The sequence below is a fragment of the Condylura cristata genome, unplaced genomic scaffold (genome assembly GCF_000260355.1).
Source record: "Condylura cristata isolate star-nosed mole 26May11 unplaced genomic scaffold, ConCri1.0 scaffold00008, whole genome shotgun sequence".
NCBI lineage: Eukaryota > Metazoa > Chordata > Mammalia > Eulipotyphla > Talpidae > Condylura > Condylura cristata.
In genome coordinates, this window is record NW_004567109.1 from 33788849 (window position 1) to 33812937 (window position 24089).

The window sequence follows — 24089 nt, forward strand, 5'->3', positions numbered from 1 at the left end:
GGAGCTTGGTTAGTTCCCTCTGTAACTTACTGTGTGTCTCAGGACAAGACACAAAGTTTTCTGACTTTCCACAGCTGTAAAATAGCTACCTAGCTTATTGGGATAGCAAGGATTTTGAAGATTAAATGAGTAAATCTGTTCCAGAATCCACTAGACGTTAACTTTCTGAAAGGCAGAGACCCATGTTTTGTAGATTTACAGATTGGTATCACTGCAGGGGACTGGTATACATGAGTAAATTCAAGTCGAGCAGCAGAAACAAGCTCTGGCACAAAGCAGCTAGTCAATTATTGTTATTGTTACAGTTATTATTAAATCATCTACAACATTCCTGGTATTCAAAGAATGGAGAAGTAAAGTCATGGATTCATTGGGGGAAGCCTTAGATTTGTGTAAGTGAATTCTGAAAAATAAGCCCCTAAGCTGAAAAACCCGCAACATGAGTGGACAGAGCTCCTTTAAAAGTCCAGCAAGGCAGGAGGGGCAGGAAGGAGGGTGAGATGCTAGCCACTAGCCAGCAGCGACGCTGGGAGCTCCCGAACCAAGCTTACTCCACGTGAAGTGGGAGGGGCGTAGGCGCGGGCCAATCCCGGGTCGGGTTTAAAGGACCAACCAGGCGGTGTTTTACAAGAGCCGCGTCCGGCGGAGGCGGGGCCAGGTGCGGGGCGGGCCGAAGTCGCCTGCGGGGACCGCCCAGCTCGTGCTCGGTGAGGCTCAGCGCGGCGCCTGGCAGAGCCCTCCTAGCTATAATGTAATTTCAGATTGGACAAGTAAGTGACCCTCTCAGTCTCACTAGTGCACCAGGAGCTTCTGCAAGTAGTAGGCTCGCTGCAAGCATGTTCTCCTGTCGGAGAGCGCTCCAGGCCCACAACTATTTCCTTTATCCTGAGGTGGCAGCCACGTCTTCCTCTTCTCCCTCTGGCGGCTTACGTCTCCTGCATCCTCCTCTCTTGGGTGACCATCTGGCCACTTAAGGGAAGGCTCGGCCTTTACTGCGGCCAGAAGACTGCCTAAGGGGTGTCAGGAGCTCCTGCCACCTCTGTCTACTTTGCTATATTCACCCCCTTATTTCCTGCCCTATTGTAGGCCACTTCCCCAGGCATATTTTAGTCTTTTAAGTAAAATCTGGCTGCCTATAGTAGTGGCCAAAGGGCTGTACTGCCGGCAACTTTAAGTGCTTTCAGCTGTTTATGATAATTAGGTGCAGTTTTTTGAGATGGTATAGTACTTAATTAGTTACTGGAATCCTGGGTGCCAGAGCCCTAGGGATAGCTTTCAATTTTTATTAATTTTCCCTTTTAAGGATCCTCAAGATGCAAAATGGCGAATTTCCCTAATCACCCACTGTTTCCACTGAAACACTTCTCTTGTTTTAACTAATTTTGTCCCTGAATTAAAGGGTCAGTCATTAGATTTCGAAGAACAGTCATTAGGTTAATTTTGAAAATAGAAAGTCAGGTGGAGGAAGTGATTATGCTTTTGAATTGCAAATCAGTAGGAAAGAAAGCCATTCTCCTCATAGTTTGGGGCAGTTATTTAGTTGGTAGAGGTAAGCATTTGTTTGTTTTGCTTGCTGTCCCAGTCCTTCCTTATCAGGTCTATATCCTGATTTTTTAAAGTGGCCAACTGTGTCTCCCAGCCTTTTGACTGCTTCTTGGGCTTCTGGGAATCTCCTGTCAAAGAGGCCTTCATGCTTGGCTCTTGACCTGATGGTCACTGGCCTGGCAGTTAGAGGGACCATCTGAAGAGGTTCTCATAGTGGGAGGCCCTGAAGTACTGTTAGTAAAGATGACTGGGAGAACAGGCCTGAGAGGAGGAAAAGGGCCAGAGGTTGAATTTGAAAGGAAGGGAGGTTGGGAGCTCCCTGGGTGGATTTAGAAGTCAAAACTTGTATCTTGGGACTAGGCAATAACCCAGAGGGTGGAGAACTGTGTTTTCCTGGATGAAATTTAGAAGTGTACTGGGAAGAGATTAGGCTGTGTTAACTACTGCTGTGGGCCTTATCTTCTGGAATTGATTTCTTTCCTGTCTACTTTCACTTAGTTGAAAGCACAGCTAGTTTTGAAAATGATTTGAAGTCACTCAAACTCTCAGAGCAGCTGGAACCCCTTCCCTACCTCCACACACCCTTCTCCCCGTGCACCAGGGAATTTGAAATATTTTACCAGAATGTCCTGCTGAGATCACTTACCCTTTCATTGCCCGTATTTTTATAAGGTGGAATGTAGAAACAACTCAGGTGGTACAAGAGGAGATCATGCATATCTGTCCTGCTCATTCATTTGTTCGTTAATCTGTTGGCACATTTTCTGGATCTGGCACTGAGGTAGGCTCTGGGAAAGTAAAGACAAGCGACTTTGTTTTTGCTTTCAGTATCTGGTGAGGGATATTGTATGATAGTGAACTTTGCATGATGGCAGGGTAGATAGAAGCTTCTCAGGAGATGAGAGGAAGGCGATTGGTCCAGTGTATGGATTTGGGAAGACTTTCCCGAGGAGACGGTATCTGAACTGGGTTATAAAGCCTCCCCCTGAGTGGATTGGAGAAAGACAAGAGGGGGAAGAAATGATCTGATTTGGGAACAGCAGTACCATACTGTTCATTAGTGTGACTGGGCAGGACCATGAGAAAGAGTTTGGGGAGAGTGAAAGTGCCAGATCCTGGAGGGTCAGATAAGTCATGTTAAAGGAGTGGGAGATGTATTTCCAGAGCAACAGGAGCTGTTGAATGGACACTCAGATCTGTGTTTTGAAATTTATTCTGACTGCCCAGTGGAGAATAAGTTGGAGTAGTGAAGACTGGAGTGAGACTATTAGACTGTGAGAGATGGGTGAGGGTAGTAGTTAGGGGACTGGAGAGGTTAGGAGAATAGAATGGTTAGGAATTAGTTACTAATTGAATATAGTGGATGAAGAAAGAAGATAAGCAGTCAAAGTACCATAGGGGAAAATAAGTCATTCCCTATTGGGGGTATATTTTTTCCAACAGTCTGTTATGGATTAATTGACATGCAATAAGCCACATATTACAGCATCTAATTTGAGAAGTTTTGGCATATGAATATCTAGCCATGAAACTATCATCACAATCAAGGCAAAGAATGTAGATAACACCTTTAAGGTTTCTTGTGCTCCCTTGGCAATTCTTCCCTCACCCCTAGTTCCCTCCCTTCTCCCTCTACTGCCCAGTCAACCAATTGTCTGCTTGATGTCACTATCTCTTATTTCAGATATTTTTAGGATGTTGGGGGAGAAGGGTCATACAGTGTTATTTTTGTGTGTGGTAGCTTTTCCTTTATATTCTCATCTTGAGATTCATGCCTGTCGTGTATACACAGGTAGCTCATTCCTTTCTTTGCTGAGTAGTCTTCCATTGTATGACTAACCCATACTTTGTTTATCCATTAATCTTTGATCTTTGGTGGATATTTGTATTATTTACAGTTCAAGCTGCTATCACCATTTGTGTCCATGTTTATGTATGGGCATATGCTTCCATTTCTCATGGTAAATATATGGAAGTAGACTGATTAGTTCACCTGGTAGATATGTTCAACTTTTTAAGAAACAACCAAATAGTATTTCAAAGTAATTGTGTTATTTTGCTTCTCCTTTAGAGTGCATGAAGCTTCCAATTGCTTTAAAGATTGATGTGGTCACTTTCTTTAATGTTGGCCGTGCAAATAATGCGGTGTTCTCTTTTAGTGGTTTTAATTTGCATTTCCCTGATGACTGCTAATATCAGTTTTCTTATTATGAACTTATTTGCCCCGTGTCTATATTCTTGGATGCAATGTTTGTTAACTCTTTTGTACATTTTAAAAAATGGACTGTTTTCTTAATGGGTTTTGAAAGGTTTTTATGTATTCTCATAATAACTTATTTATCACTGTGATTTATGAATATTTTCTCCCATTTTATGATAGGCCTTTTCATTCTTAATACTACATTTTGAAAATCAGAGTTCTGCCTTACCAGTGTTATTTTGATGATGCTGATCCTTTATGGGACATGGCTCTGGTGATATATCTAAGACATCTCCCCTAATATGAAGTCTCAGATACTTTTTCTTTTCTAAGGAAGATGTATTGTTTTTGCTTTTACACTTACTCTTGGCAACTATCTTAAGCTGTGTTTGCACATGGTACCAGAATGTGCGTGTTCCCCAGTGTAGCTGATGCTGGAACTCATCCTTTGGGAGGCACTGATGCCCTAGCCTCTTTAAAAAAAAATTAAACAAATGGGGTCATATTATAGAAGCTAAGACTTATTTAATAATATATAATTAGCATTTTTCTTAGCTCCTTATTGCTTTTTTAAAAAAAGATTTATGCATACAGAAATGGGATACAGTGAGAGGTGCAGGGAGGGGCGGTGAGGGGATTCACCAGAGACAGAGTGGGGAGCAGAACAGGCAGATTGACGAGGTACACTGCTGAGGGGAGCAGCGGGCGGGTCAGGAGAGGTCTGCGGCACCATATGGATCACCCCCCCTGGGCAGGGATCAAACTTGCACTGAAGCAACCATGCCTTGGCTTAGCTTGGCAGGGCAGTGCTCCAGTCCGCTGGGCCACCAGGGAGGGCCCCTCTTAATTGCTTTTAATAGTTTTAATGGCTACCTATGTATCAATTTTAGCATTTAATTTGCTTCCAGATTTTGTGAATATTCTCTTGCTGTTACAAGAAAAGGTGGTAATGGATACTTTTGTACATATCTTTTAGGTGAACCAACCCATAAATTCTTAGAAGCTAAGTTGTTAAGTAAAAGCATAGATGTTGAAAATGGGCAGACATTGCCAAGTTGTTCTAAAGTAGGTTGAACCAGTTACCCACCCCTTAAAAGTGTACACAATGCCTGGACTATGGGGATGGCACATGGGTGATTTGGTAATGGGAAACCCAAGGGGATTGCAACCGAGATGGAAAAATGCACAAAAATATGTAAAAGTAAACTAATATGAAAAAAAAAGCGTACACAGTGTCTGACGTATACTCTTGCCAGAAGTGGTTATTATCAAAAATTTTTAATTTTCATCTATTTGTGAGGTATAAATTTCATCTCAGTATTGTTTTGACTTGTACTTCTTATATGTTGTGTGAAGCTAAAGATTCATATACATTCAGAGCATTATTCTTTGTGAACTGCAAGTTTGTATCATCGTAATTACAAGAAGAGGGAACTCTGTGAACCAGGAATTCTACTTGGAGGGCATCACCGGTAGGTACACCCGTAGTATACCTAGCATCAGTAGTTTTATAGGTTGGAGTAAAAGGGTTGAGAGTGGGGAGCTGGTGGTGAGTGAAGGTGAAAGAGACAGGCTTCTAGGTCGTTGGGGGCAAATAAAGAAGAGCTGGTGGTTTAAGCTTGTATTTGGTTCTTGCTAATTTTGACAGGTTGTGTTTGTAAAATAGCAGGCTATCCAGTTCTTCATCTAATGTTTAATCTTCAAATAACTTACTCTTTAGGCCTTTCACCTTGGATCTTAAAGCTACTTGGCCCTGCCTCGGTGACAGATAAACACACAAACAGGCCAAAGACCAACCTCAGGCCTGGCCTTGTCTCTGAGAAAGGAGTTTTGCAAGACTGTGTGGGGAGGTGATTTTGTTGCTTTGCCTAATGCTGCCTGGAGTCCTTCCTGTACGCTGACATCTGACAACACTCATTATGGCTGGGGGTTCTTCTGCTGCTTGCTTTTGGTGATTTTCTGGGAAAAGTTGTGGATTTCGGCCAATATGCTAATGATAACGACATTGCTTTAAATGTCTGGTTAGTTCTGCAGAAAATCATTTCCTAGTTATGTCAGCAAATCAACAACTGTGTTCTAGAGAAGGTGATGCAGGGAATCTTTCGCTTTTAGTGTACTTAGGGTCTAATTGGGAACTTCCTTCTCCCTCCAGAAATGTGCTTGTGGAAGTAGGGCCAAGGTCAAAGGGGGGATTGTTCCAGGGAGGAAGCACGATGGGTCACACAGAAGAGTGGACTGCTGATAATGCTTCTAGAACTCTCCAAGGGAAGAGAGTCTTAAAGACTTTATTTTAAGAGATATTTGACTCTTAGGTAGGCTTTAATAATCTCCCCCTCCCCCCAAATTTTGTAATCTCCTTCTTCCCTCTCATCCCTCCATTATTACCCTACACAACTCTGTGCTTATCTGGAATTGGGGCAGAACATTTTAAGTTAATATGTAATATATCTACCTAATGTTACATAAAGTTTATAGTTGCATGATGTAGTACATGAATTGGAGCCTGGAGAAGGCATTTCTAATGACTGAGTGTCTGAGAAGGACACTTAGACTTGAGAGTTCATTGCCAGTGTGCCCAGGATGAAGGCGACTTAGTTAATGGAAGCCAAGGCATGCCAGGGGTGGTGGTAAGTTTCCTGGCATGGCTCAGACAAACATGAATTTGAATACAGCTTCCTTTTTCTACAGTTTCTGTACCTATCTATAGGATATTGAGCCTCTTAGGAATCTGGTATAAGTGGAAGCAATACATACATTGATGGAGGTTATAAGTATGGGTTTGCCTATCATTTCTCTGCACAAAAAATAGATTGGTTGGGCATTACAAAGAACTTGGATGGCGTTATCACATGTACAGAATTGCTTTGTTGAATCACAGGGGTTAGACAGAAGAGAAGAGAGAATGAGCAGGACTTTACAGATGAGAACATGGGGGATCAAGAGTTTCATTTGCTCTCAGGTGATGTGTTTTGATGGAGTTTGTGGATATCACTTGATGAATCAAAGTTTCCATCCATGACTTATTTAGGATCTGTCCTGTGCATTTGGCCTCTTCATGGCTGAATTTTGTGTTATCTTCTTCACAGCTGCTTTGCCATATCTGCCTCTGTGGGTCTTGGAGAGGGGTGGCTTTGGTCACCTCCTAGGACTGGCTTGTTTTTGATCCTTGTGACTGCCACACTGTTAGGCATGGGGATTTGGTCAATTCTGATTTTTCTGCCTGTTAGAAATCATTTCTGGCTTAAAAGGGCAACTACTCTTGCTAGTGTCTTATTTTATTATCCCCCCCCTCCAGTTACTTCCTGTTTGTCTTTAAAAAATGGGCTCATATCACAACATGATGGTCTTCGGCATCTTGAAAAATGATGATTTTCTGGTCTAGTGTTTGGAAATGTGATGAGAACAGAAAATTGGTACCTTCTTTACCAGCTAATGTCTCTGCATACTATGGAGAAAGGTGGAGTTGGAATAGTATGCTGGGTTCCTAGGCCTACGATTTTGGTGTCAACATAAAGCCACCTCACCCACAGGGTATTTTACTAGGTGTGCTAGATTTTTCTTGAAGAGCATAAAATAGGAAAAACTTGAGCTATCAACATTTGATTTTCAAACATCAGAGTCTTATACTACATTGTCAACTTTCTAAAATCAGATCATACCATTTTTGACTTCCTAATCCTAGCTTTTTAGTTAATTCTTGCATTATTTACTGGAATTTGAGCTGTCAGTTATGGTGAGAATACTTAGGTATAGATGGTACATTGTTCAGAGATAATTTGTTGTGGGAGGAGAAGGTTGGCGAGTGGTAACAGTCCTCATAGTTGTTGCTGCTTATGCAGTGTGTGCACCAGAATAGGTGCCATGCTAGGTACTGCAGTTGCATAATTTCAGTTATACAACTGTTGCCAGCTATTGTATTCAACTATTGTATTATTCAGCTATACAACTATGGCTTAGAACTTGCAAGGAATACTACTGGATTTGAGATAAAGGAGTCAACCTTTCACTATAAGAGGAAAGTACCTGCCAGAAGGCTATTTTTTCCCCCTTCCATGCATATTGTTGATCAAGCCAAAAGAAAACCATATATTATTGTCATATTAGCTCTTTCCCTCCAATGCTGAACTTTCTCAGCACCTCAGAGCATGTGAGATGCATGTGGCATTTAACAGATGTGGGCACATGTATTCATTGCTATCTTTTTCTTTCCAAACTGACCAACCCTTGCAATATAACTAAGCAAGTAAATAGTGTGGGACTTCTGAACACGAGCTCTCAACAAAGTCCAAAGATCAAAGTTGAATGACAATATTGAGTTCCTTTCCAGATCCCGGGGATAGTGTCTGTCTGGACACTGTCACAAATCCATCCTGAAAGAGTAACTCTTCAAGAGCAAGCTCTGGAGGTAAGTCATGCATTGGGTCTGGGGAGCCTTGGTCTCAGGAAGCAACACTGTAGCTCTCAGGTTGTTGCGGGGTAAAGAAGGGGGGACAGTCAGGACAGCCTCAAATGATTAGCTTGCAGCACAGTATTTCAGCACAGCATCAACCCTTCTTGAATTACTGAAATAATTTTGCAAAGAAACAGCCTCCCAGGTTTGTAACCCTCTTTCCCTTTCACGCTTTATTTCAGCAGCTTGCGTATTTGCTGAAGAAACAGCCATGAAGTCTGTGGTTTCCTGTGGCTCATTCCTGATAATATTTATACAGGCTATTATTTAATGAGCCGTATAAATATTTATCATAAGAGCGTTCTTTTGATCATGAATTGGGGCTAAATATCAGCTCATTCCATGCTGGGGACATGGGCAGGGCCCTGGCCCTGGAAGCCTCTGGTAGGCTGAGAGGGGGCAAGGCTTAGGCCTTGGTGTGGCAGAGCTCAGACTTCTCTTCCTTGTCTCCCTCTTGCCCTCCACAGTCCCGGTCTTTATTTTTCCCTAACCTGATCACCCAACTGTTGTTTTTCCTTATAGTGTATTCCTCTATAAGGAATACACTAAACACAAAAACAATGCCTAAAAGCAATGAGCTGAATCCCAAACTCTTGACTCTCACCATTCATAAGTCAGGTGTGGAGCCACCCAGACTTAGCCTGAAATCCCAGGTGGTCTGTGACCTTAAACAGCTGTATCTCTGAAAACCTCAGTTTTCTTCTCTTGCAAATGGTCTCATTCTGCCTCCCTTACAGAGTTGTTATGATGAATGTAAACACCATGTGGGCAATTTGCAGAGCAGAGCTGAATAAATGCTAGTTACGACTGCAGGTGTTGTTGGTTCTATTGAAGAAATGGATCAAAGGACTTGGATTCTAGTTTCAGGTTATGTTGTGTAAAGAACCCTAAACTGGTCATGAAAGCTGGGGTTCAGATCCTCATGCTATTATTTGTTCTTTGTGTGACTTGGGGCAATTTCCGAGACCCCACTGAAACTATAAAATGGAGATGGGTATATCCACTTGGGATAAGTGGGATGAGAATAACATATGTATAAAGGTGCAGGACACACAGAAGAAACTAGAAAAAAAAAATGGTGTTTTGTATATTTTGCATCTACTTTGTTGTTTGAGACTAAGAGAAGTAGTTGATTATGGTTGGAGTCCAGGACAAAGATAGTACTTATGACCCAGGAACAAAGAGTGAGATGAGCCAGAGATCTGAGTTGTAGAAAATCTGGCAGAATTTTTATGAGTCACTGTGTTGAATTTCAGGGAAGAAGCCCAAGGGTTTGATTTCTCCACTTCCCTGCTTTCGGGGACTGTAGGTGGAAACAGTCACAAAGAAGATACCTGAAACTATAATGATGGGGACAGTGATGAGCTGAATATTAAATGAGGGGGCTTCTTTAAAAAAACAAAAAAACAAACGGGGGGGGGGAAGGGAGGGAAATGCACGGGACTATGGTGGTGGCACAGGGGTGATTTGGTGATGGGAAACCCGCGGGGATTACAATCGAGATGGGAAAAAAAAATGTGCAAAATGATGTAAAAATAAACTTTGTAATAAAAACAAACAAACAAACAAACAAACAAAAAAACCTGGAGCTGTGTGCTACCCTTCTCCTGTGGGTTTGATACTTCCTAAATGAGGCCTTGGAGATATGTTCTAAAAATGAGTGGTTTGCTAAAGAGGGGCAGTGGGTGGCACTGGGAGAGGTTCAGTCTCTGAAGGGAGACAGCCTGGCTTCTGAGTTACCACCTTAGGCCAAGCCTGCTGGGGCATCTCGCAGAGTCCTTGGAGAGTTAATAAATGGACACATATGGGGCAGGACAGCACCCTGAGATGTTTAGGATCTTGAGAGCCTGGGATCATTCTAACTGTTACTTGTTATATGCGTAGTAGAGCAGGTTACTCTACCCATCTAGGGCTCATTTTCCTCCTTACTGGTGTAATAATGACAATTATCTTCAGGGGTTTGTGGCAGTGTAAGCAAAGTGCTTAGCTGAGTGTGTGATACCCAGAAAGCATGGTACCTTTTATTATTTCCCTGATGATGGAATTCAAGGTTTCTGGTGAGATACAGAGTCATGTTAAGTTCCTTTATGTGCCAGGCACTGGGCTGATCTGGGGAGGTCGCTGTGACCGAGGCAGCAATGGAGTTAACTGTTAGTGAAGCTCTGCTCATTGTAAGAGGTGAGGCTCTGCATGGCTCATTCCTCTATCTGAGGTGGTCCCCAAACTAGAATTGGGATAGGCCTTTGAGTAGAAATCTGCTGCTTTGGATTTTACTGGAAACGAATCAGGGTATCTTGGTAGGAAATAGGCAGGTGGTGTACTCCCTGCAGAGGAAGAAGGGTCAGAAGTGAGCCTGAGGACAAGAGAGGGGGCTGAGCAGAATGGAGAGAAGCCTGGAGACATCTGGCCAGGTCCGGGTAAGCCATAGTGCATATAGATTTGTCATTTCCTCTTTATATCATTGTTTCTTCCCAAAGCATTTAGAACAATCTTAGAAAGTTCTAATCAAGGGCAGAGAGTTGTTAGTATGCCAAGCTTGGTGTTAAGGAGCAGCACCCTGGGACTGCTTCACAGTGGATACTTCTGGAACCTAGCAGAATGCCAAGCAAAGTGAGAGATGCGGGTGAGGAGGGCGTGGAGGTAAGGTGGGTGCTGCTGGTCTTTCTTTATCCTACTTGCACATAAAAACCTGGGCAAGTTCTGAACCAAAACACTGACCTTGTTTGCACATCACTGTATCTTCAGTGTTTAGCAGAGTGGATATTCACTGAATATCCATCACTGGATGCAAAATGCATCGCTTTTATATACTGCTAATATACTACAAATAAATTATAAGATGTCAATGATTGTAAGATTCACTGTATAATTTTTAGAGAAGCTAAATCGGAAAAAACAGTTGTAAAATATGATTATCTTAGAATTCATAAAGTGTGTTTGTAAGCATCCAATAAATGTTGAATGAGTGAACACCACAAAGACTAGAAGCAAGACAAAATATTGGTATATACAAGAGCAAACTTAGGAATTAACCTATTAACACTAGAAATCTGTTCATCTTTGCTTTCTGTTGATTCTCTGATTCAGTTGTTCACTAATTAAGGCTTATTGACAATTGATTATATACCACTCACTGTGCTAGAGGCTGGGGATGTAGAAATCATAAGTTTTTCTTTTAAAGTTCAGATTAGTAAGGGAAATAGACATGGAAGCAAAAATACCATCATCACTTACAATAGTAAGTTTTTTTTTTATTTTATTTTTTTAAGATTTATTTATTTGTACATACAGAATTGGGGTACAGACCAGAGGCTCAGGGGCGGGGGGAGGCTTCACCAGAGACAGAGCTGGGAACAGAACAGGCAGATCGGCGAGGCACACTGCTGAGTGGAGCAGCGGGCGGGCGGGTCAGGAGAGGTCTGCCATACCATGTGGTCACCTCCGGGGCAGGCGGGGATCGAACTCATGCGGAAGTGGCTTAAACTTCTTTGTGCTGTGCTTTAACCCACTGCGCCACCAGGGAGGGCCACAATAGTAAGTTTTAAAAGACAGTGGTGTCAGGATGATCAGATGGCATCCTTAAAATGTCTGTAAGGGACCATGGACGGCTAAGGAGTCTTCCCTGGACAGGTGATGGTTGGGCTGGACCCAAATGTGAAGCTCCTCATTACCAGGCAGACAAGAGCAGAAGGAATTCAAGGAAAAGGCCGTGGGTGGTGGGGTGAGCCTCTAGCGGCCAGATGCATGTGAGGGCCTGCAAGAAGCTTCAGGATTTCTGGGGTCTGGCATGAGGGTAGGCATGGTCGCGTTACTTGTGACTAGTAGCAGGCGAGGGGAGGTTCATGAGGGACTGGGATGCCAAGGACCTCAGCCTTCGCCAGTGGTTACCCACCATCCTGAGTCCCAGCAGACTGCTAATGGGGTTGGAGGTGAGAGGTGGGACAAGGGCTGTCTTTGCTTCCAACCAAGCAGCTCTTTGATCTCTTTAATGTTTCGTGAGAGTAACGTTTGCAGGTAAGGTATCTCTGTTAGCTGAAAGTAGAAATGAATGGTTTGAAAATTGTGTAGGTTTGTGAGTGAGAGAGACAATATAAGAAAGCACTGAGGCTGGAGTGCCAGAGCCTTTCTCTAAAGCTCATGTGAAGGGTGAAAATGCTCTTGCTCCAGCTGAACATCTTCCTTTTCACCCATCGTGAGCCAGAGAGCAAAAAGGGCAAACGCAGTTGGGAAATCACTGTGATTACGTTCAAGCAATCACTTCTAATGAAGCTGTTTTTGACTGGGCTGAATATCCAGGAAGCAGTGACTGAACATCTGCTGACTGACTGCCTGCCTTTTAGAATCCCCAAGTGTGACTTTGAAGTTCAAGGGTGCAGAATGTGGCTGTGCTTGAGAGGATACTCTGGGCACTCAGGCCCGGAGCTCACCTGGCGAGCTGTAGTATGTTCACAGCACCCTGTCTCGGGGGTACATTCTTATTCTTTGAAAGGTCAGTCTGGAAAATGAAAATCTCTATGAGTTTTCTGTGTCCCGCAGGCTAATCTTAATAGAGGGAATTGTAGTGGCTGTGGTGGCCAAGGATTTCCTGAGTGGTCTCTGGTCGTGTTTCCTTGTAACTCAGGAAGAGTCTGTCAGGAAAACAGTTTGTCTGACAATTGCCTAGTCCTGGCTCCCCAGAGGCTCCTTCCCAATTCCCAGTTACTTCATGACACCACTGCTATGTATCTGGTGCTTCTGCAAACCTGCTCTGCAGCTGTTGGAAAGAGTGTGACAGTTGGGAGCACATGGCTGTGGAACTGTGGGCCCAGGCTGTTCCTGAGGGAGGCTGGGTAAATCCCCAAACTTCTCAGGTCTACCTCCCCATCAGGATAATGCACATCATTACAACAAGTGCATTTACTGTTCCTAAGTGTGGACTGAGCCTTAAGCGAATTGTCACTTCTTTCACAGAATCTCACTTGGATTACCTGTAAAATAGAAACTGGAATATATTTACCTTCCAGAATCTTAGGAGTAGCTGGAATGTGTTAGTTTCCACTGTGATTGGCATAGGTAGGTGCTCAGTAGGTGATTTGTGGCCAATTGACACGGATGATGGGGATCCTTTTAAGTACCATGATGCTTTTCTTGTTTTGAATTAAATTCATGAGAATAAATGTCTGTCTATCCCTTCTGGATTTTCTGTTTCCCTGCTATCCTTTATTTACTCTTGCAGTAGTTTATACTCCATATCATGACTTGCGTGAATAATTCAGTTGGTTATAGGTGCTTCACATCTCATCTACTCCCTTCCAAAGCTGAGAACTCCATGTCTTGTTCTCCCCTACTAGCTCCATGCCTGGTGACACACTGTTAACACTCAACATCCCCCCTCTTTTTTATTTATTGACAAAAGTTTAATTTTGGGGTCACATTTTTACTTGTCCATGTTTGCACATGTGCTACTCACCTTCCACTCAACCACCCATGCCAACACCTCACTTACCCCCCTCTATCTTTCCCCTGTTCCCTCTGGTAACCATTAAACTCTTCCATTTTCATTGAGTGAATAAATAACTGGCCACTAGTTAGCTACACACTGTTTATATACACTTTCGAGATGCCTTGTGCTTGACTCAGGTTTATGTAGTTTTTCCCTTGACTACCACAGGTGGCCAGACCATGATGCACAGTGGCGATCATGCACCAAGAAGCTACTATGTGGGTGTGGATGTTGGGACAGGCAGTGTTCGTGCGGCTCTTGTGGACCAGGAGGGTGTCCTTGTGGCTTTTGCAGACCAGCCAACTAAGAAGTGGGAGCCTCAGTTCAACCACCATGAACAGTCTTCTGAGGACATTTGGGCCGCCTGCTGTATCGTCACAAAGGTATGGGCACTCTGTTCTTGTGTCTACCAGCTGTGTGATCTGTCCCCTGTCTCCCCAGCATTGGGCTGAGGAACCTTGAGATTTAGGCTTGCCTTTTAGGGGCTCATAGTCTAGTGATACAGACCAATACTGAAGTCTCTCTGGTGATGATGAGGAACGGGCTACCTCAGAAGGGCTCAGGGTAGACAGGATGGAAGATGTGGAATATACAGGCAGAATTTGATCAGGGGTGTCTTGAGGTGAAGAAGTTGTGTGATTATCATAGAGGACATCTGTTGTGCCTTCACCATGTGCCTGAGGCATGTGAACATGTGAACATGCGTTATGAATCTTCACAGCAACCCTGTGAAGGTTGACCTGTTAATTATTGTCTGGTGTTATTGACAAGGATGTAGGCACAGAGGGGTTGGGCTTACCCAAGTTCATGCCTTTAGAAGTAGGCAGGGATGGCCACTAGGGAGTCTGAGTCAGCTCTGTATCCTTAGTCACTGGATCATCCTGCCTTCCAGGTGTGAAAGTGAGTGAAACCTCCCTGTGGGCAGAGGAAACAGTGTGTGCCACGGCATGGTACAATGAGAACATGATGTGTTTGGAGAAGCAAGGAGATTGGGCAAAACTCTAAATGAGATCAGATGTTCATTTTCAGTGGCCTTGGATGAGCATTGGGCTGTTTGCTTGGGAAAGGAAGCATGTCGGGCAAGATCTCCACACCTTTAAAGTTTCTCTTGCCTGTTTAGTTTTTTTATCCTGGTGATCAAGAATGACAGAGATGCTTTTGTGTACCCCCCCTCCCATTTTTTTTTTGTGAGAAAAATCAAGTCCTGAGTTTTCTCTTCTCCCATTCCTAGTTTAAGTCCTTAAATATTCATGAAGGGCTTGGTAATTTGCAGATGGACAATTCACCATTCTGTTCATATTGATCAGTAAGTTTAAACTTTAATGAGCTTGGGGCGGCTGTTAGTGCCTTGGGAGAAGAAGGCAGAGGGAAGAGGTGGGGGTGGGCTACATTGGAGCATTATATAGGAATAAAAGAGGGGACACATCTTCTCTTCTGCCTGTTTAATTTTCAGCTCTCTTCCCCCTTTCAGCCTCCACCTTGGGGAGACTCTTCTGTTCTTTGCCCTTGGGTCTCCTTTGTTCTTTTAACATATAGCCTTTCTTGCCATTAAGGAAATTGTCAAGAAGAAAATATAATCCCCCAATGAAAAGCTTCTTTAAGAAAGGTCTGCTCTAAGTACAGCTTGGTTTAATGTTAGATTTTTTAATCATCTCCCAGTGACGTTTGACTTGTCATCTCTTTGAACCCCATTAGCTGCATGAGTGCTCTGGGCCTTTGTCTCACTGTAGGGAACTCAGATAAGCCTATTGGGTCTTAGGTTGCTCTCCTTGCTTGGAGTTTGGATAGGTGGTCATGTGCCAGAAGGCAGAGGATAGACAATGACACATCTGCTTGCAACTCATAGCTGGCGCGAGGCTTAAGGAAGGAAGCGTTTTCATGCTAGAGAGGTAACATGTCACTGGCACACATATCCTAGAGCCAGATGCCTGGTCTGACAAGCCAGTTCCAATATTTATTAGCCTGTCGTCTTGGACAAGTGTCTTTATGTTTCTTACCAGAGTTTTGTTACCTGTGCACTGTGAATGACAGCTGCACTTACCTCCGTAGAGCTATTATGAGGATTAAATGAGTAAGGCATATAAGAAGGTCGTAACAGTGTTTGAAATAAATAGGCACAGTGTTCCTTATGATGATGGCGGTAAGAGGAAGGTTGGATTATGGAGCAGAATGTCTAAGCTAAAATAGTGAAAAGTCAGTGGCAATTAGGGAGGCACCTCTTGGGAATATTCACTCCTTCTTCTGGTTCAGGTTCCTCATGGGAGATTTCGAGAAGCCTAAATCTAGAGTATAGAGTGACTGAAGATACACCTGACTTGCCTTTTCTTGCTCAAAAACTTGAGAAATATAAGAGTGGGGAGCAGCTATACTGCTTTTTCCTAGGGATTTCACATGGTCTGAGATCATGTCCTACCTTGGTCAAGTTAACAACTGTCACTAGAGCTGCTGACTTCTTCAGCAGTGATGGCCTCCATATCTGGGCCACTAATTATGTGCAAGGTGCTATCCTGAACACTTTATGCCCATCATTTCATTTTATCCTTACAACAGCCTCTTGATAAAGATGTTATTCTGTTTTAGAGCTAGAAGAAATGAGTGTGGAAGTGTTTTTAAGTACTCAGCCCAAAGTCACATGACCAGTGCAAGGAATGGTGGTCTTGCTGGTGCTGTCTTGTGCTCTTCCTCTACATCTCCTCTCCCTGCACATGACCCAGCTTGGAAATTGTATTCAGTGGCCTGACGTTTTTAGAATTTGCTAGCACCTGGGGACTCTGGAGCTTACCCTGATTGTTGAATTAACCATACTGAATCAGAAGTGGCTGTATCTTGCTGGCTACTCATGTGGAAATGCATGCTTCCTGAGCAGGAGTCATTCCAGTTCATCTGCATTTCCCTGGAATTCACCTGTGGTGTGCTGCAATAGTTTTGTTGAGTAGGTGAATGAATGGGAACCCTTTATTGTTTTCACTGTCAAGACTGTTTTGTTTTTTTTTCTCCCCTTGTTTGACATGTCCTAGGCCTTTCTAAGGAAAGTTCTTAAGAAATATTTCCTCCTGGGAAAAGCCTTCTTTGATGATTTCAACAGGCTCTTCCCTCCCTTAGAATCTCCCTCTTCTGCTCCCTCTTCCTCCAACTGTTACTCACATAACTGGTGTAACTTAGACAAAAGACCCTGCACTGGCTTCCTAAGTGTTGGGTTTTGTGTGTATTGGAACTGTGTCATCCTTAGAGGCATGAAACCTTTGTCTACTGCTCCTGTGTTTGTTCCAGTACTTAGCAAAGAGCACAGCACACAGACAGGCCTCTCTGTTGCCCCAGAGCTCACTTTCATCATTATCTAATTCTTATCAGGTCGCATTTTCATTGTTCATTTGTTTATCCCTGTTTAAGCCATGAGTTGTGCTCTGAATGAGATAACCATTATATCCCTAACATCAAACACATTGCCTGGCACAAATTTGGTACTTAAGATATGGTTGCTGAATAAATGTCATGTAGATTCAGAAACAAATATGACACTTACCTTTATCCCAATCTTCTATAAATGTCCAGTAATTCTGTGACAGGAGGACACTGTCATTCCTCTTGTTTGATGGATGAGGATATTAAAGTTCTGAAACTAGTAAGTATTAGAGAAAGGACTAGACCCCCAAGTAAGATGGCCCTAAAACCTCTTCTTTGTCTTCCTTTCCACTCCCCCTAAAGTTAACAGGTCTTTATTGGGTTCATACCCACATACCTAAAGTGTTACATGGAAACACACAAGTACCAGAGGGAAACACAGGCCCTAATTTTAAAGCTTATACCCTCTTTTGGAGACACTAGTCTTAATCACTCCAATAAAGCAAAAACATGGCAAGTTAGTGTATGAATAGCACCATTTTCTACAAGAAAGAATTTGTTGAGTGTTATGTAGTCTGCAAACATTCATTAAGTACCTACTGTTTGTTGTGCTCTTTGCCAAGCACTAAAGTACATCAGGAGAGGTGTTCAAAACGTTTTCTACCCCTAAGGATAAAATAGTTCAGTTGCATACAAAAATACCAACACATGGGAAGCCAGTGAAGTATTATTTCATTATAAGTTGTACCATCACTTTATAAGTTGAGTTGGGGGGAGCAAGGGCTGAAAAGGGAGTACTCACTTGGGATTGAGAATAATGTTCACGAGGCTCTTACATCCACAGAACATGTGTGCCTTCAAAGTATAGACTTACCCAACAAGGTAGAAGGGAAGGGGTTGTTATTTCCCTTTTAGAGTTGTAAAGAAAAACTGAGACCCAGGGACTTACGGGACTTTTCCTAGTAGTTAGGTGATAAACCAGGCTGAGTTAGAGCTGGGAATTTTCTCATTCTCCAATATCACATACCTTCATCTTTTGTCTAAATGATTGCAGGAACCTAACTGATCTCCTCATATATGTGCTTTGTTGAATCGATTCTTCTGGAAGCTGATTTTTTTTTTTCTTTTTTTAGTGCTAACTTGAATGTGTCCCTCCATTGCTTACAACTGTTCAGTAGCATCATGCTATAGTATGGAAAGAACTCAAAATTCTTAACATGCCTGCTGGAACCCTGCATGGCCTGGTTTTGGCCAACTTTCCTGCCTCACTTGAGGTTGCTTCCTTTAACCATTCTTGCTCTGTCATGCCCTTTACCACACAGTGCTCCTTCCAGTCTTGGCAGTGCTACACATGTATGCTCATATGCTTATACAACTCCCTGTCTTCTGCTATCACATTTTTTAAAAAGATTTATTTATTTATTTATTTATTCATTCATAAGGAACTGGGGTACAGGCCAGAGGTGCAGGGGTGGTGAGAGGATTCACCAGAAACAGAGAGGGGATCAGAAAAGGCAGAGTGACAAAGTATACTGCTGAGGGGAGCAGCAGGTGGGTCAGGAGAGGTCTGCCGCGCCATGTGGATCCCCTCCAGGAGACGGGATCAAACTTGCACCTAAGTGGCCATGGCCAGCTTTGTGGTATTGTGCTTTTAACATGCTACACTTTAACACACTACACTACCAGGGAGGGCCACTGCTGTCACATTTAAGGCCTCTCCATCCTAGCTCATACTATCAATTACAGTATCCACCAGCTGCCATAGGTGGTATTGAAATCCAAATTAATTAAATTAATTAAACATAATTAAAATTCAGTTCTTTGGTTGAATCAGCCACATTTCAAGTGCCACATGTAGTTGGTGACCAGTGTATTGGGCAGCGAAGATCTTCATGCCCATCACTGCAGAGCATTCCTGGGTGGGGCTATGCTGAATGGTAGTTCAGAAAACAGTTCTGCAGGGAAGAAGCCTTTTCTTCCCCAGCATTACCTCTAGTGGTGTTTTCTTTTGCTTTTTTTAGTGTCTTGTACATTTCCTTTTAGGGTATCACATGGTTTATGAACTGTTTATTTGGTATTATTATCATAGAATAATTACATAAACTATATCATGAAGTAAAGAAAATGAAATTAGTTCAATCAAATAATGACTTTTTAAAAATTAATATTTGTCTTCTTTATTAGGTTTCATGTTTCCGGAGGCAGGGATTGTATTTTGTTCACTCAAGGCCTAACACAGTAGACTCAGGAGGAGTAAAAAGAACAAACGATTAAACAGATTAGGACACATTTACTCCCATGTGATGGAGAGTCTGAGGAAGAATGCAGGAGGGAGAGCACGGACAGAAGCAACAAAAAAGGGATGTTAAGGAGCCAGTCATGTTGGCTGGGGCAGATGATTTCCAGGAGGAGGAAGGAGAAGAACTTGGAATTGATGGTGGTGCATACCTGAAACTTGAGTCAGTTCTGAGGCTGGTTGTTCAGATTGAGCCATCTGGCTTGGACAGAACAGAAAGTAAATTAATGGAAGCCAGTTAGGAGGCAGTTTCATTCTTAAAGAAAATGCTGGATACTGAGATGCCTTTGAAGCATAAGCTCTGAAGAGCTGGGGTGTCTTGATCTGCACACGTACTCTGCCTGGCACATGTAGGTACCTAATAATGCCTCTTTAGTAATGAATAGGCTGTGCTGGGATGGTGGCAGAGGAACTGAAGGGACAGGATGGAGAGAGCTTGGAAGACAGATCTAACAGGATGTGGTAGTGATGATGAAGAAGGAGTTAGAGGCAGTTTCAGCATTTCCATTCATGGAAGAATGTTTGTCATTGACATAAATGGAAGTGTTTGGCCTCCATTTGCCCACCTTCTAGGGACAGCATCTCACCTAAGCCAAGATGCTGTGTAGATAATGCTGTAGGATTGGATTTATTCATTTTGTCAGTCATTAGAGTAGATTTGGTAAAATTGATTTCTTCTAGTGACAGTGAGTATCTGTCCTGTGTAAGCTAAATTAACTCATTGCTGATCCTACTTCAGTGCCTATGCATTGGCTATTCTCCTGCCTGGAAGATGTTCTCATTGGACTTCCACAAGGTCAACTCCTCAAGTCTTTCAAGTGTTTGTTCAGATCTCACCTTCTCAGCAGCTGCTTCCTCTTCACAGCACTGTGATCCTCCTGACTTTTCACTTTCTAGTATACATAGTCTCTACATACTTTATTTGGTTTGTTGGCTCTTGTTTTCCCCTACTAATATATAATCTCCCATTTAGCAAGGGATTTAAAAAAAAAAATTTGCTTTCCCAAATGCCCAGAAAAGTAAACAACCTGACCCTAGTTTTGGTCATCTTTGCTAACTCATTGAATGAGTGAGTAATTAAATTTTGCAGGCCACAGGGAGTGATGGACAAAAGGGAATCAGGAATTTCATAATTCCCCTGCATGTCCCCAAAACTGACCAAGGCATTCAAAGAAAGATTTAAAAAAACACAGCACCAGCTATACAGAACTCTGCTGAAGCTGGATTCTGTCTGTGAGACCCCATACTTTGACCGTGGCCTCAAACAGAACTGAAGAAGAAGAAGAAGAAAAAAAAAAAAAAAAAGGTATGGCTCTGACCTTCTGTTTCTTACTGTAGGGGTTTCTAAGGAATGCCTTCTCCCCACCCAATGTGGCAGACCCAGTGATTTAAAACACATGCAGAATTGAATCAGTTCCCGTAGTCAGAACAAAGCAATGCACAATTCCTTTTCCAAATATTTGTTTGCTGCCCCATAGCTACGAGTTGACAGTTGTTAGACATGGACCAGGTTACCAAGTGAGTCTGCAGAAATCTCCTTCTCTGGAAATTCTTTAGAAGAGCAATGTGCTTTCTGTCCAGCTAGGGAAATTCCCTTGATGCCAAACTGTTGGGGTGAGTTTACTAGACTGCTTTCTTCTTCCATTAATAAGGGTATAAAAGAGTCCTCAGATCAGTATGTTAACCTGGGGGCTTTCTGGGTAGTGTGACCATGACATCCATCATTCTGGGGAAGGGTGGGATTGGGATATTGGGGTGATCCTGCTCATGGAGAACCATGATGATAAGACGTGTCTATATAGAGCTGAGACTTTAATAGTGTTTACCTAACCAAACCAGGTTTAAATTGTTCTAGTTTCTTCTAACAGATTTCTGTTTTAGAGCTGGAGACACTGAATTCTTGTGACTGAAAAGACTTGATTAGAATGTAGAACTCTGTATATCTTCAGAGGGATTTATAAAGTGTATTGAAGAGTGTTTTCCTTGCTCTTACTTGAAGGGCCTACTGTAATTTCAGGAAGATTTGAGACTATCCAATATTTTCAATAGCATTTGCCTTTGCCTGTCATTTTTATATATGATTACATGACACAGAGAACTTGCTGTGCTTTGTACATAAAAAAGATTCGATAAATACAATTAATAAGGCATCGATTGCTTTCTATTTACTGTTGGTTCCAAAACACTTTCAGCCAGTTGAATTGTTTGAGCCTCACCCGGGAACTACCTTCTAATCAGGTAACTGAGGTTCAGAAAGGTGTTCATATTGATCCAGAGTGGAGGGGTATGGATATTTTGGGGTTAACTTTTGTAGGTTTTAAACATTTATTATATTTTAAGTTAATGGGAGAGATTAATGATGATGGTCACTTGTGTTTTTTCATAAAAGGAAATCAGAAACAAAAGTAGAAAAATGGAATTAATCAGTAAATGTTTTTACAACTCTAAAAATTACTTAGTGAAAAATCTACTGTCTTTAACTGCCGTGTTAGAAATTACTAAGTTTATTAAGTTTAATTTATATTTTTTACTTTATTAATATACCCTGGAACTCTTTTCCATTCCTCTTTCATCATTCAACTTTTCAAAAATATATTTTTACACACCATTTGTTATATGTGTAAGATTATGTTGTATACCATAACATGTTAAGGTATAATTTACATACTGTAAAATCTTTTCATTTTAAAAGTGAATATAGTGATTTTATTAAATTTATGTAATTTAATTTATATAGGCCTGCAGTCATCACCATAATACAATTTTAGAGTACTTAATGCCTTTTTTTTTTTAAGATTTGTTTATTTATTCATACAGAACTGGGGTACAGACCAGAGATGCGGAGGGCGAGAGAATTCACCAGGGACAGAGGAGGGGAGCAAAACAGGCAGATATACGAAGTACACTGCTGAGGGGAGCAGCGGGCGGGTCAGGAGAGGTCTGCCGCGCCATGTGGTCACCTCCGGGGCAGGCGGGGATGGAACTCATGCGGAGGTGGCTTTAGCTTCTCAGTGCTGTGCTTTAACCCACTGCGCCACCAGGGAGGGCCGCTTATTGCCTTTTTAATAGTCAGTTCCTAACCAAAATCATAGTTAACTATTAACTGCTTTCTGTTCTATAGATAATCTCTGACTGAACTCTTATAACTTAGACTCTTTTGTGTCTGGCTTCTTCTACTTAACTAACATGTTTTGGGTTCATCCATATTGTAAATATCAGTAGTTTGTGCCCTTTTTTGCTGAGTACTATTCCATTTTGTGGATATACCACACTTTGTTTAACCATTTGGCTAAACCAAGATGGTTATCTGATTTGTTTTCAGTTCGGAGGTACTCTGAACAATGCTTGTGAGAATGCTCACACACAAGCCTTTGTTTTCATGTTGTAAGGTAGACACCTAGAGTGATATTGCTGGGAGTGTGGTAACTTATTTTTTAAAAAATCCCAACCATTTTCTTGTCCCCTAAGTGGCTGCACTTTACACTTCCATCAACAATATATGAGAGATCAGCTCTTTATCCACAATTTTCTTACAGTATTCTCATCCTTTGTTGGTTGTGTCGAGTAGTATTTCATTATAATATTAATTTGTATTTCCTTAATGACTCATGAGTTAACATTTTTTTCAGATACTAACTCATTACTTATGTTGTCTTTAGTGAAGGCTATATTCAGATCTTTTAACCATTTTATAATTGGATTTTTCTGTTATTGAGTTATCTTTGTGTATCTGATATACAAATCTGTTGTCAAACGTATGATTGCAAATATTTTCTCCTATTCTGTAGCTTATATTTTAATTTTTTTTGAAAAGGAAAATTTAAAAATTTTGATAAAGCTAACTTTATCAAATTTTTCTTTTATTGGGCCCTCTCTGGTGGCACAATGGGTTGGAGCACAGCACTGCCAGGTAGCCACAGGTGCTTCCGTGTGAGTTCGATCCCAGCCCTGGAGGTGCTACACATGACGCAGCAGACCTCTTCTGTCTCCCCTGCTGCTCCCCTCAGCAGTGTACTTCATTGATTTGCCTGTTCTGCTCCCCACTATGTCTCTGGTGAATCTTCTCACTGCCCCTCCACCTCTGTTCTGGACGCCAGTTCTGTATGCATAAATAAAAAAATAAATAGATCTTTAAAAATTTATTTTTCTTTTATCAATTTCACTTTTTTAAGAAATCTTGGTTGAGTCTCTAGCCACAAAGATTTTCTCCTGTGTTTTCTTCTTTAAAATGTATAGTTTTCCTTTTGCTTATGGATGTGATATATTTTTATTTAATTTTTGTTTATTGAGTGAGGTAAAGTGTAGGGTTCTTTTTTTTTTTTTTTTTCCATACAGGCATTGTTATTCTAGCACCCATGACATACTGTACTTTCCTGAATTGTTTTGGCATCTTTATAAAGAACCAGTTCCTTAGGTGTTTGGGTTTACTTACTGCCTTTCTAACCTGTTCCATTCATCTGTACATTCATCCCTTTGCCAGTGTGATACTGACTTAGTAATGTTCACTTGCTCCTAAATCTTCAGCTTTTTTTTTTTCTTTCTTTCAAAAGTGCCTACACTCATGTATATCCTTTACATTCTCAATATATGTTAGGAGAATTTTGTCATTTTCTAAAAAAATTCTTAGGACTTTCTATAGAATATGAGATTAATTTGAGGAGATTGCCTTCTTAATCACGTCCAACTTTGTGATGTAATTCTCCAATTTTTTTTTTGTAGCAATACTTTATTGTTTTCAGGTATTTGATAATTACATTAAAAGCAAGTTAAAACC

The 24089-nt window shown here is 41.8% G+C and overlaps 1 protein-coding gene across 10 annotated transcripts in view; it reads left to right on the forward strand.

Moving 5' to 3' along the window:
• Positions 1–690: 690 nt before the first annotated feature.
• Positions 691–24089, forward strand: part of FGGY (FGGY carbohydrate kinase domain containing) — a 364051-nt gene continuing 340652 nt past the window's right edge. For 9 of the 10 annotated variants that reach the window (XM_004679054.2, XM_012722677.1, XM_012722676.1 and 6 more), the window contains exons 1-2: positions 691–770; positions 13846–14060. In XM_004679054.2, the coding sequence (XP_004679111.2) occupies positions 13857–14060 (204 nt within the window). In that variant the 5' untranslated portion in view covers positions 691–770; positions 13846–13856. The remainder of the gene's footprint in view (positions 771–13845; positions 14061–24089) is intronic. The other variant, XM_012722671.1, reaches the window with a different exon arrangement.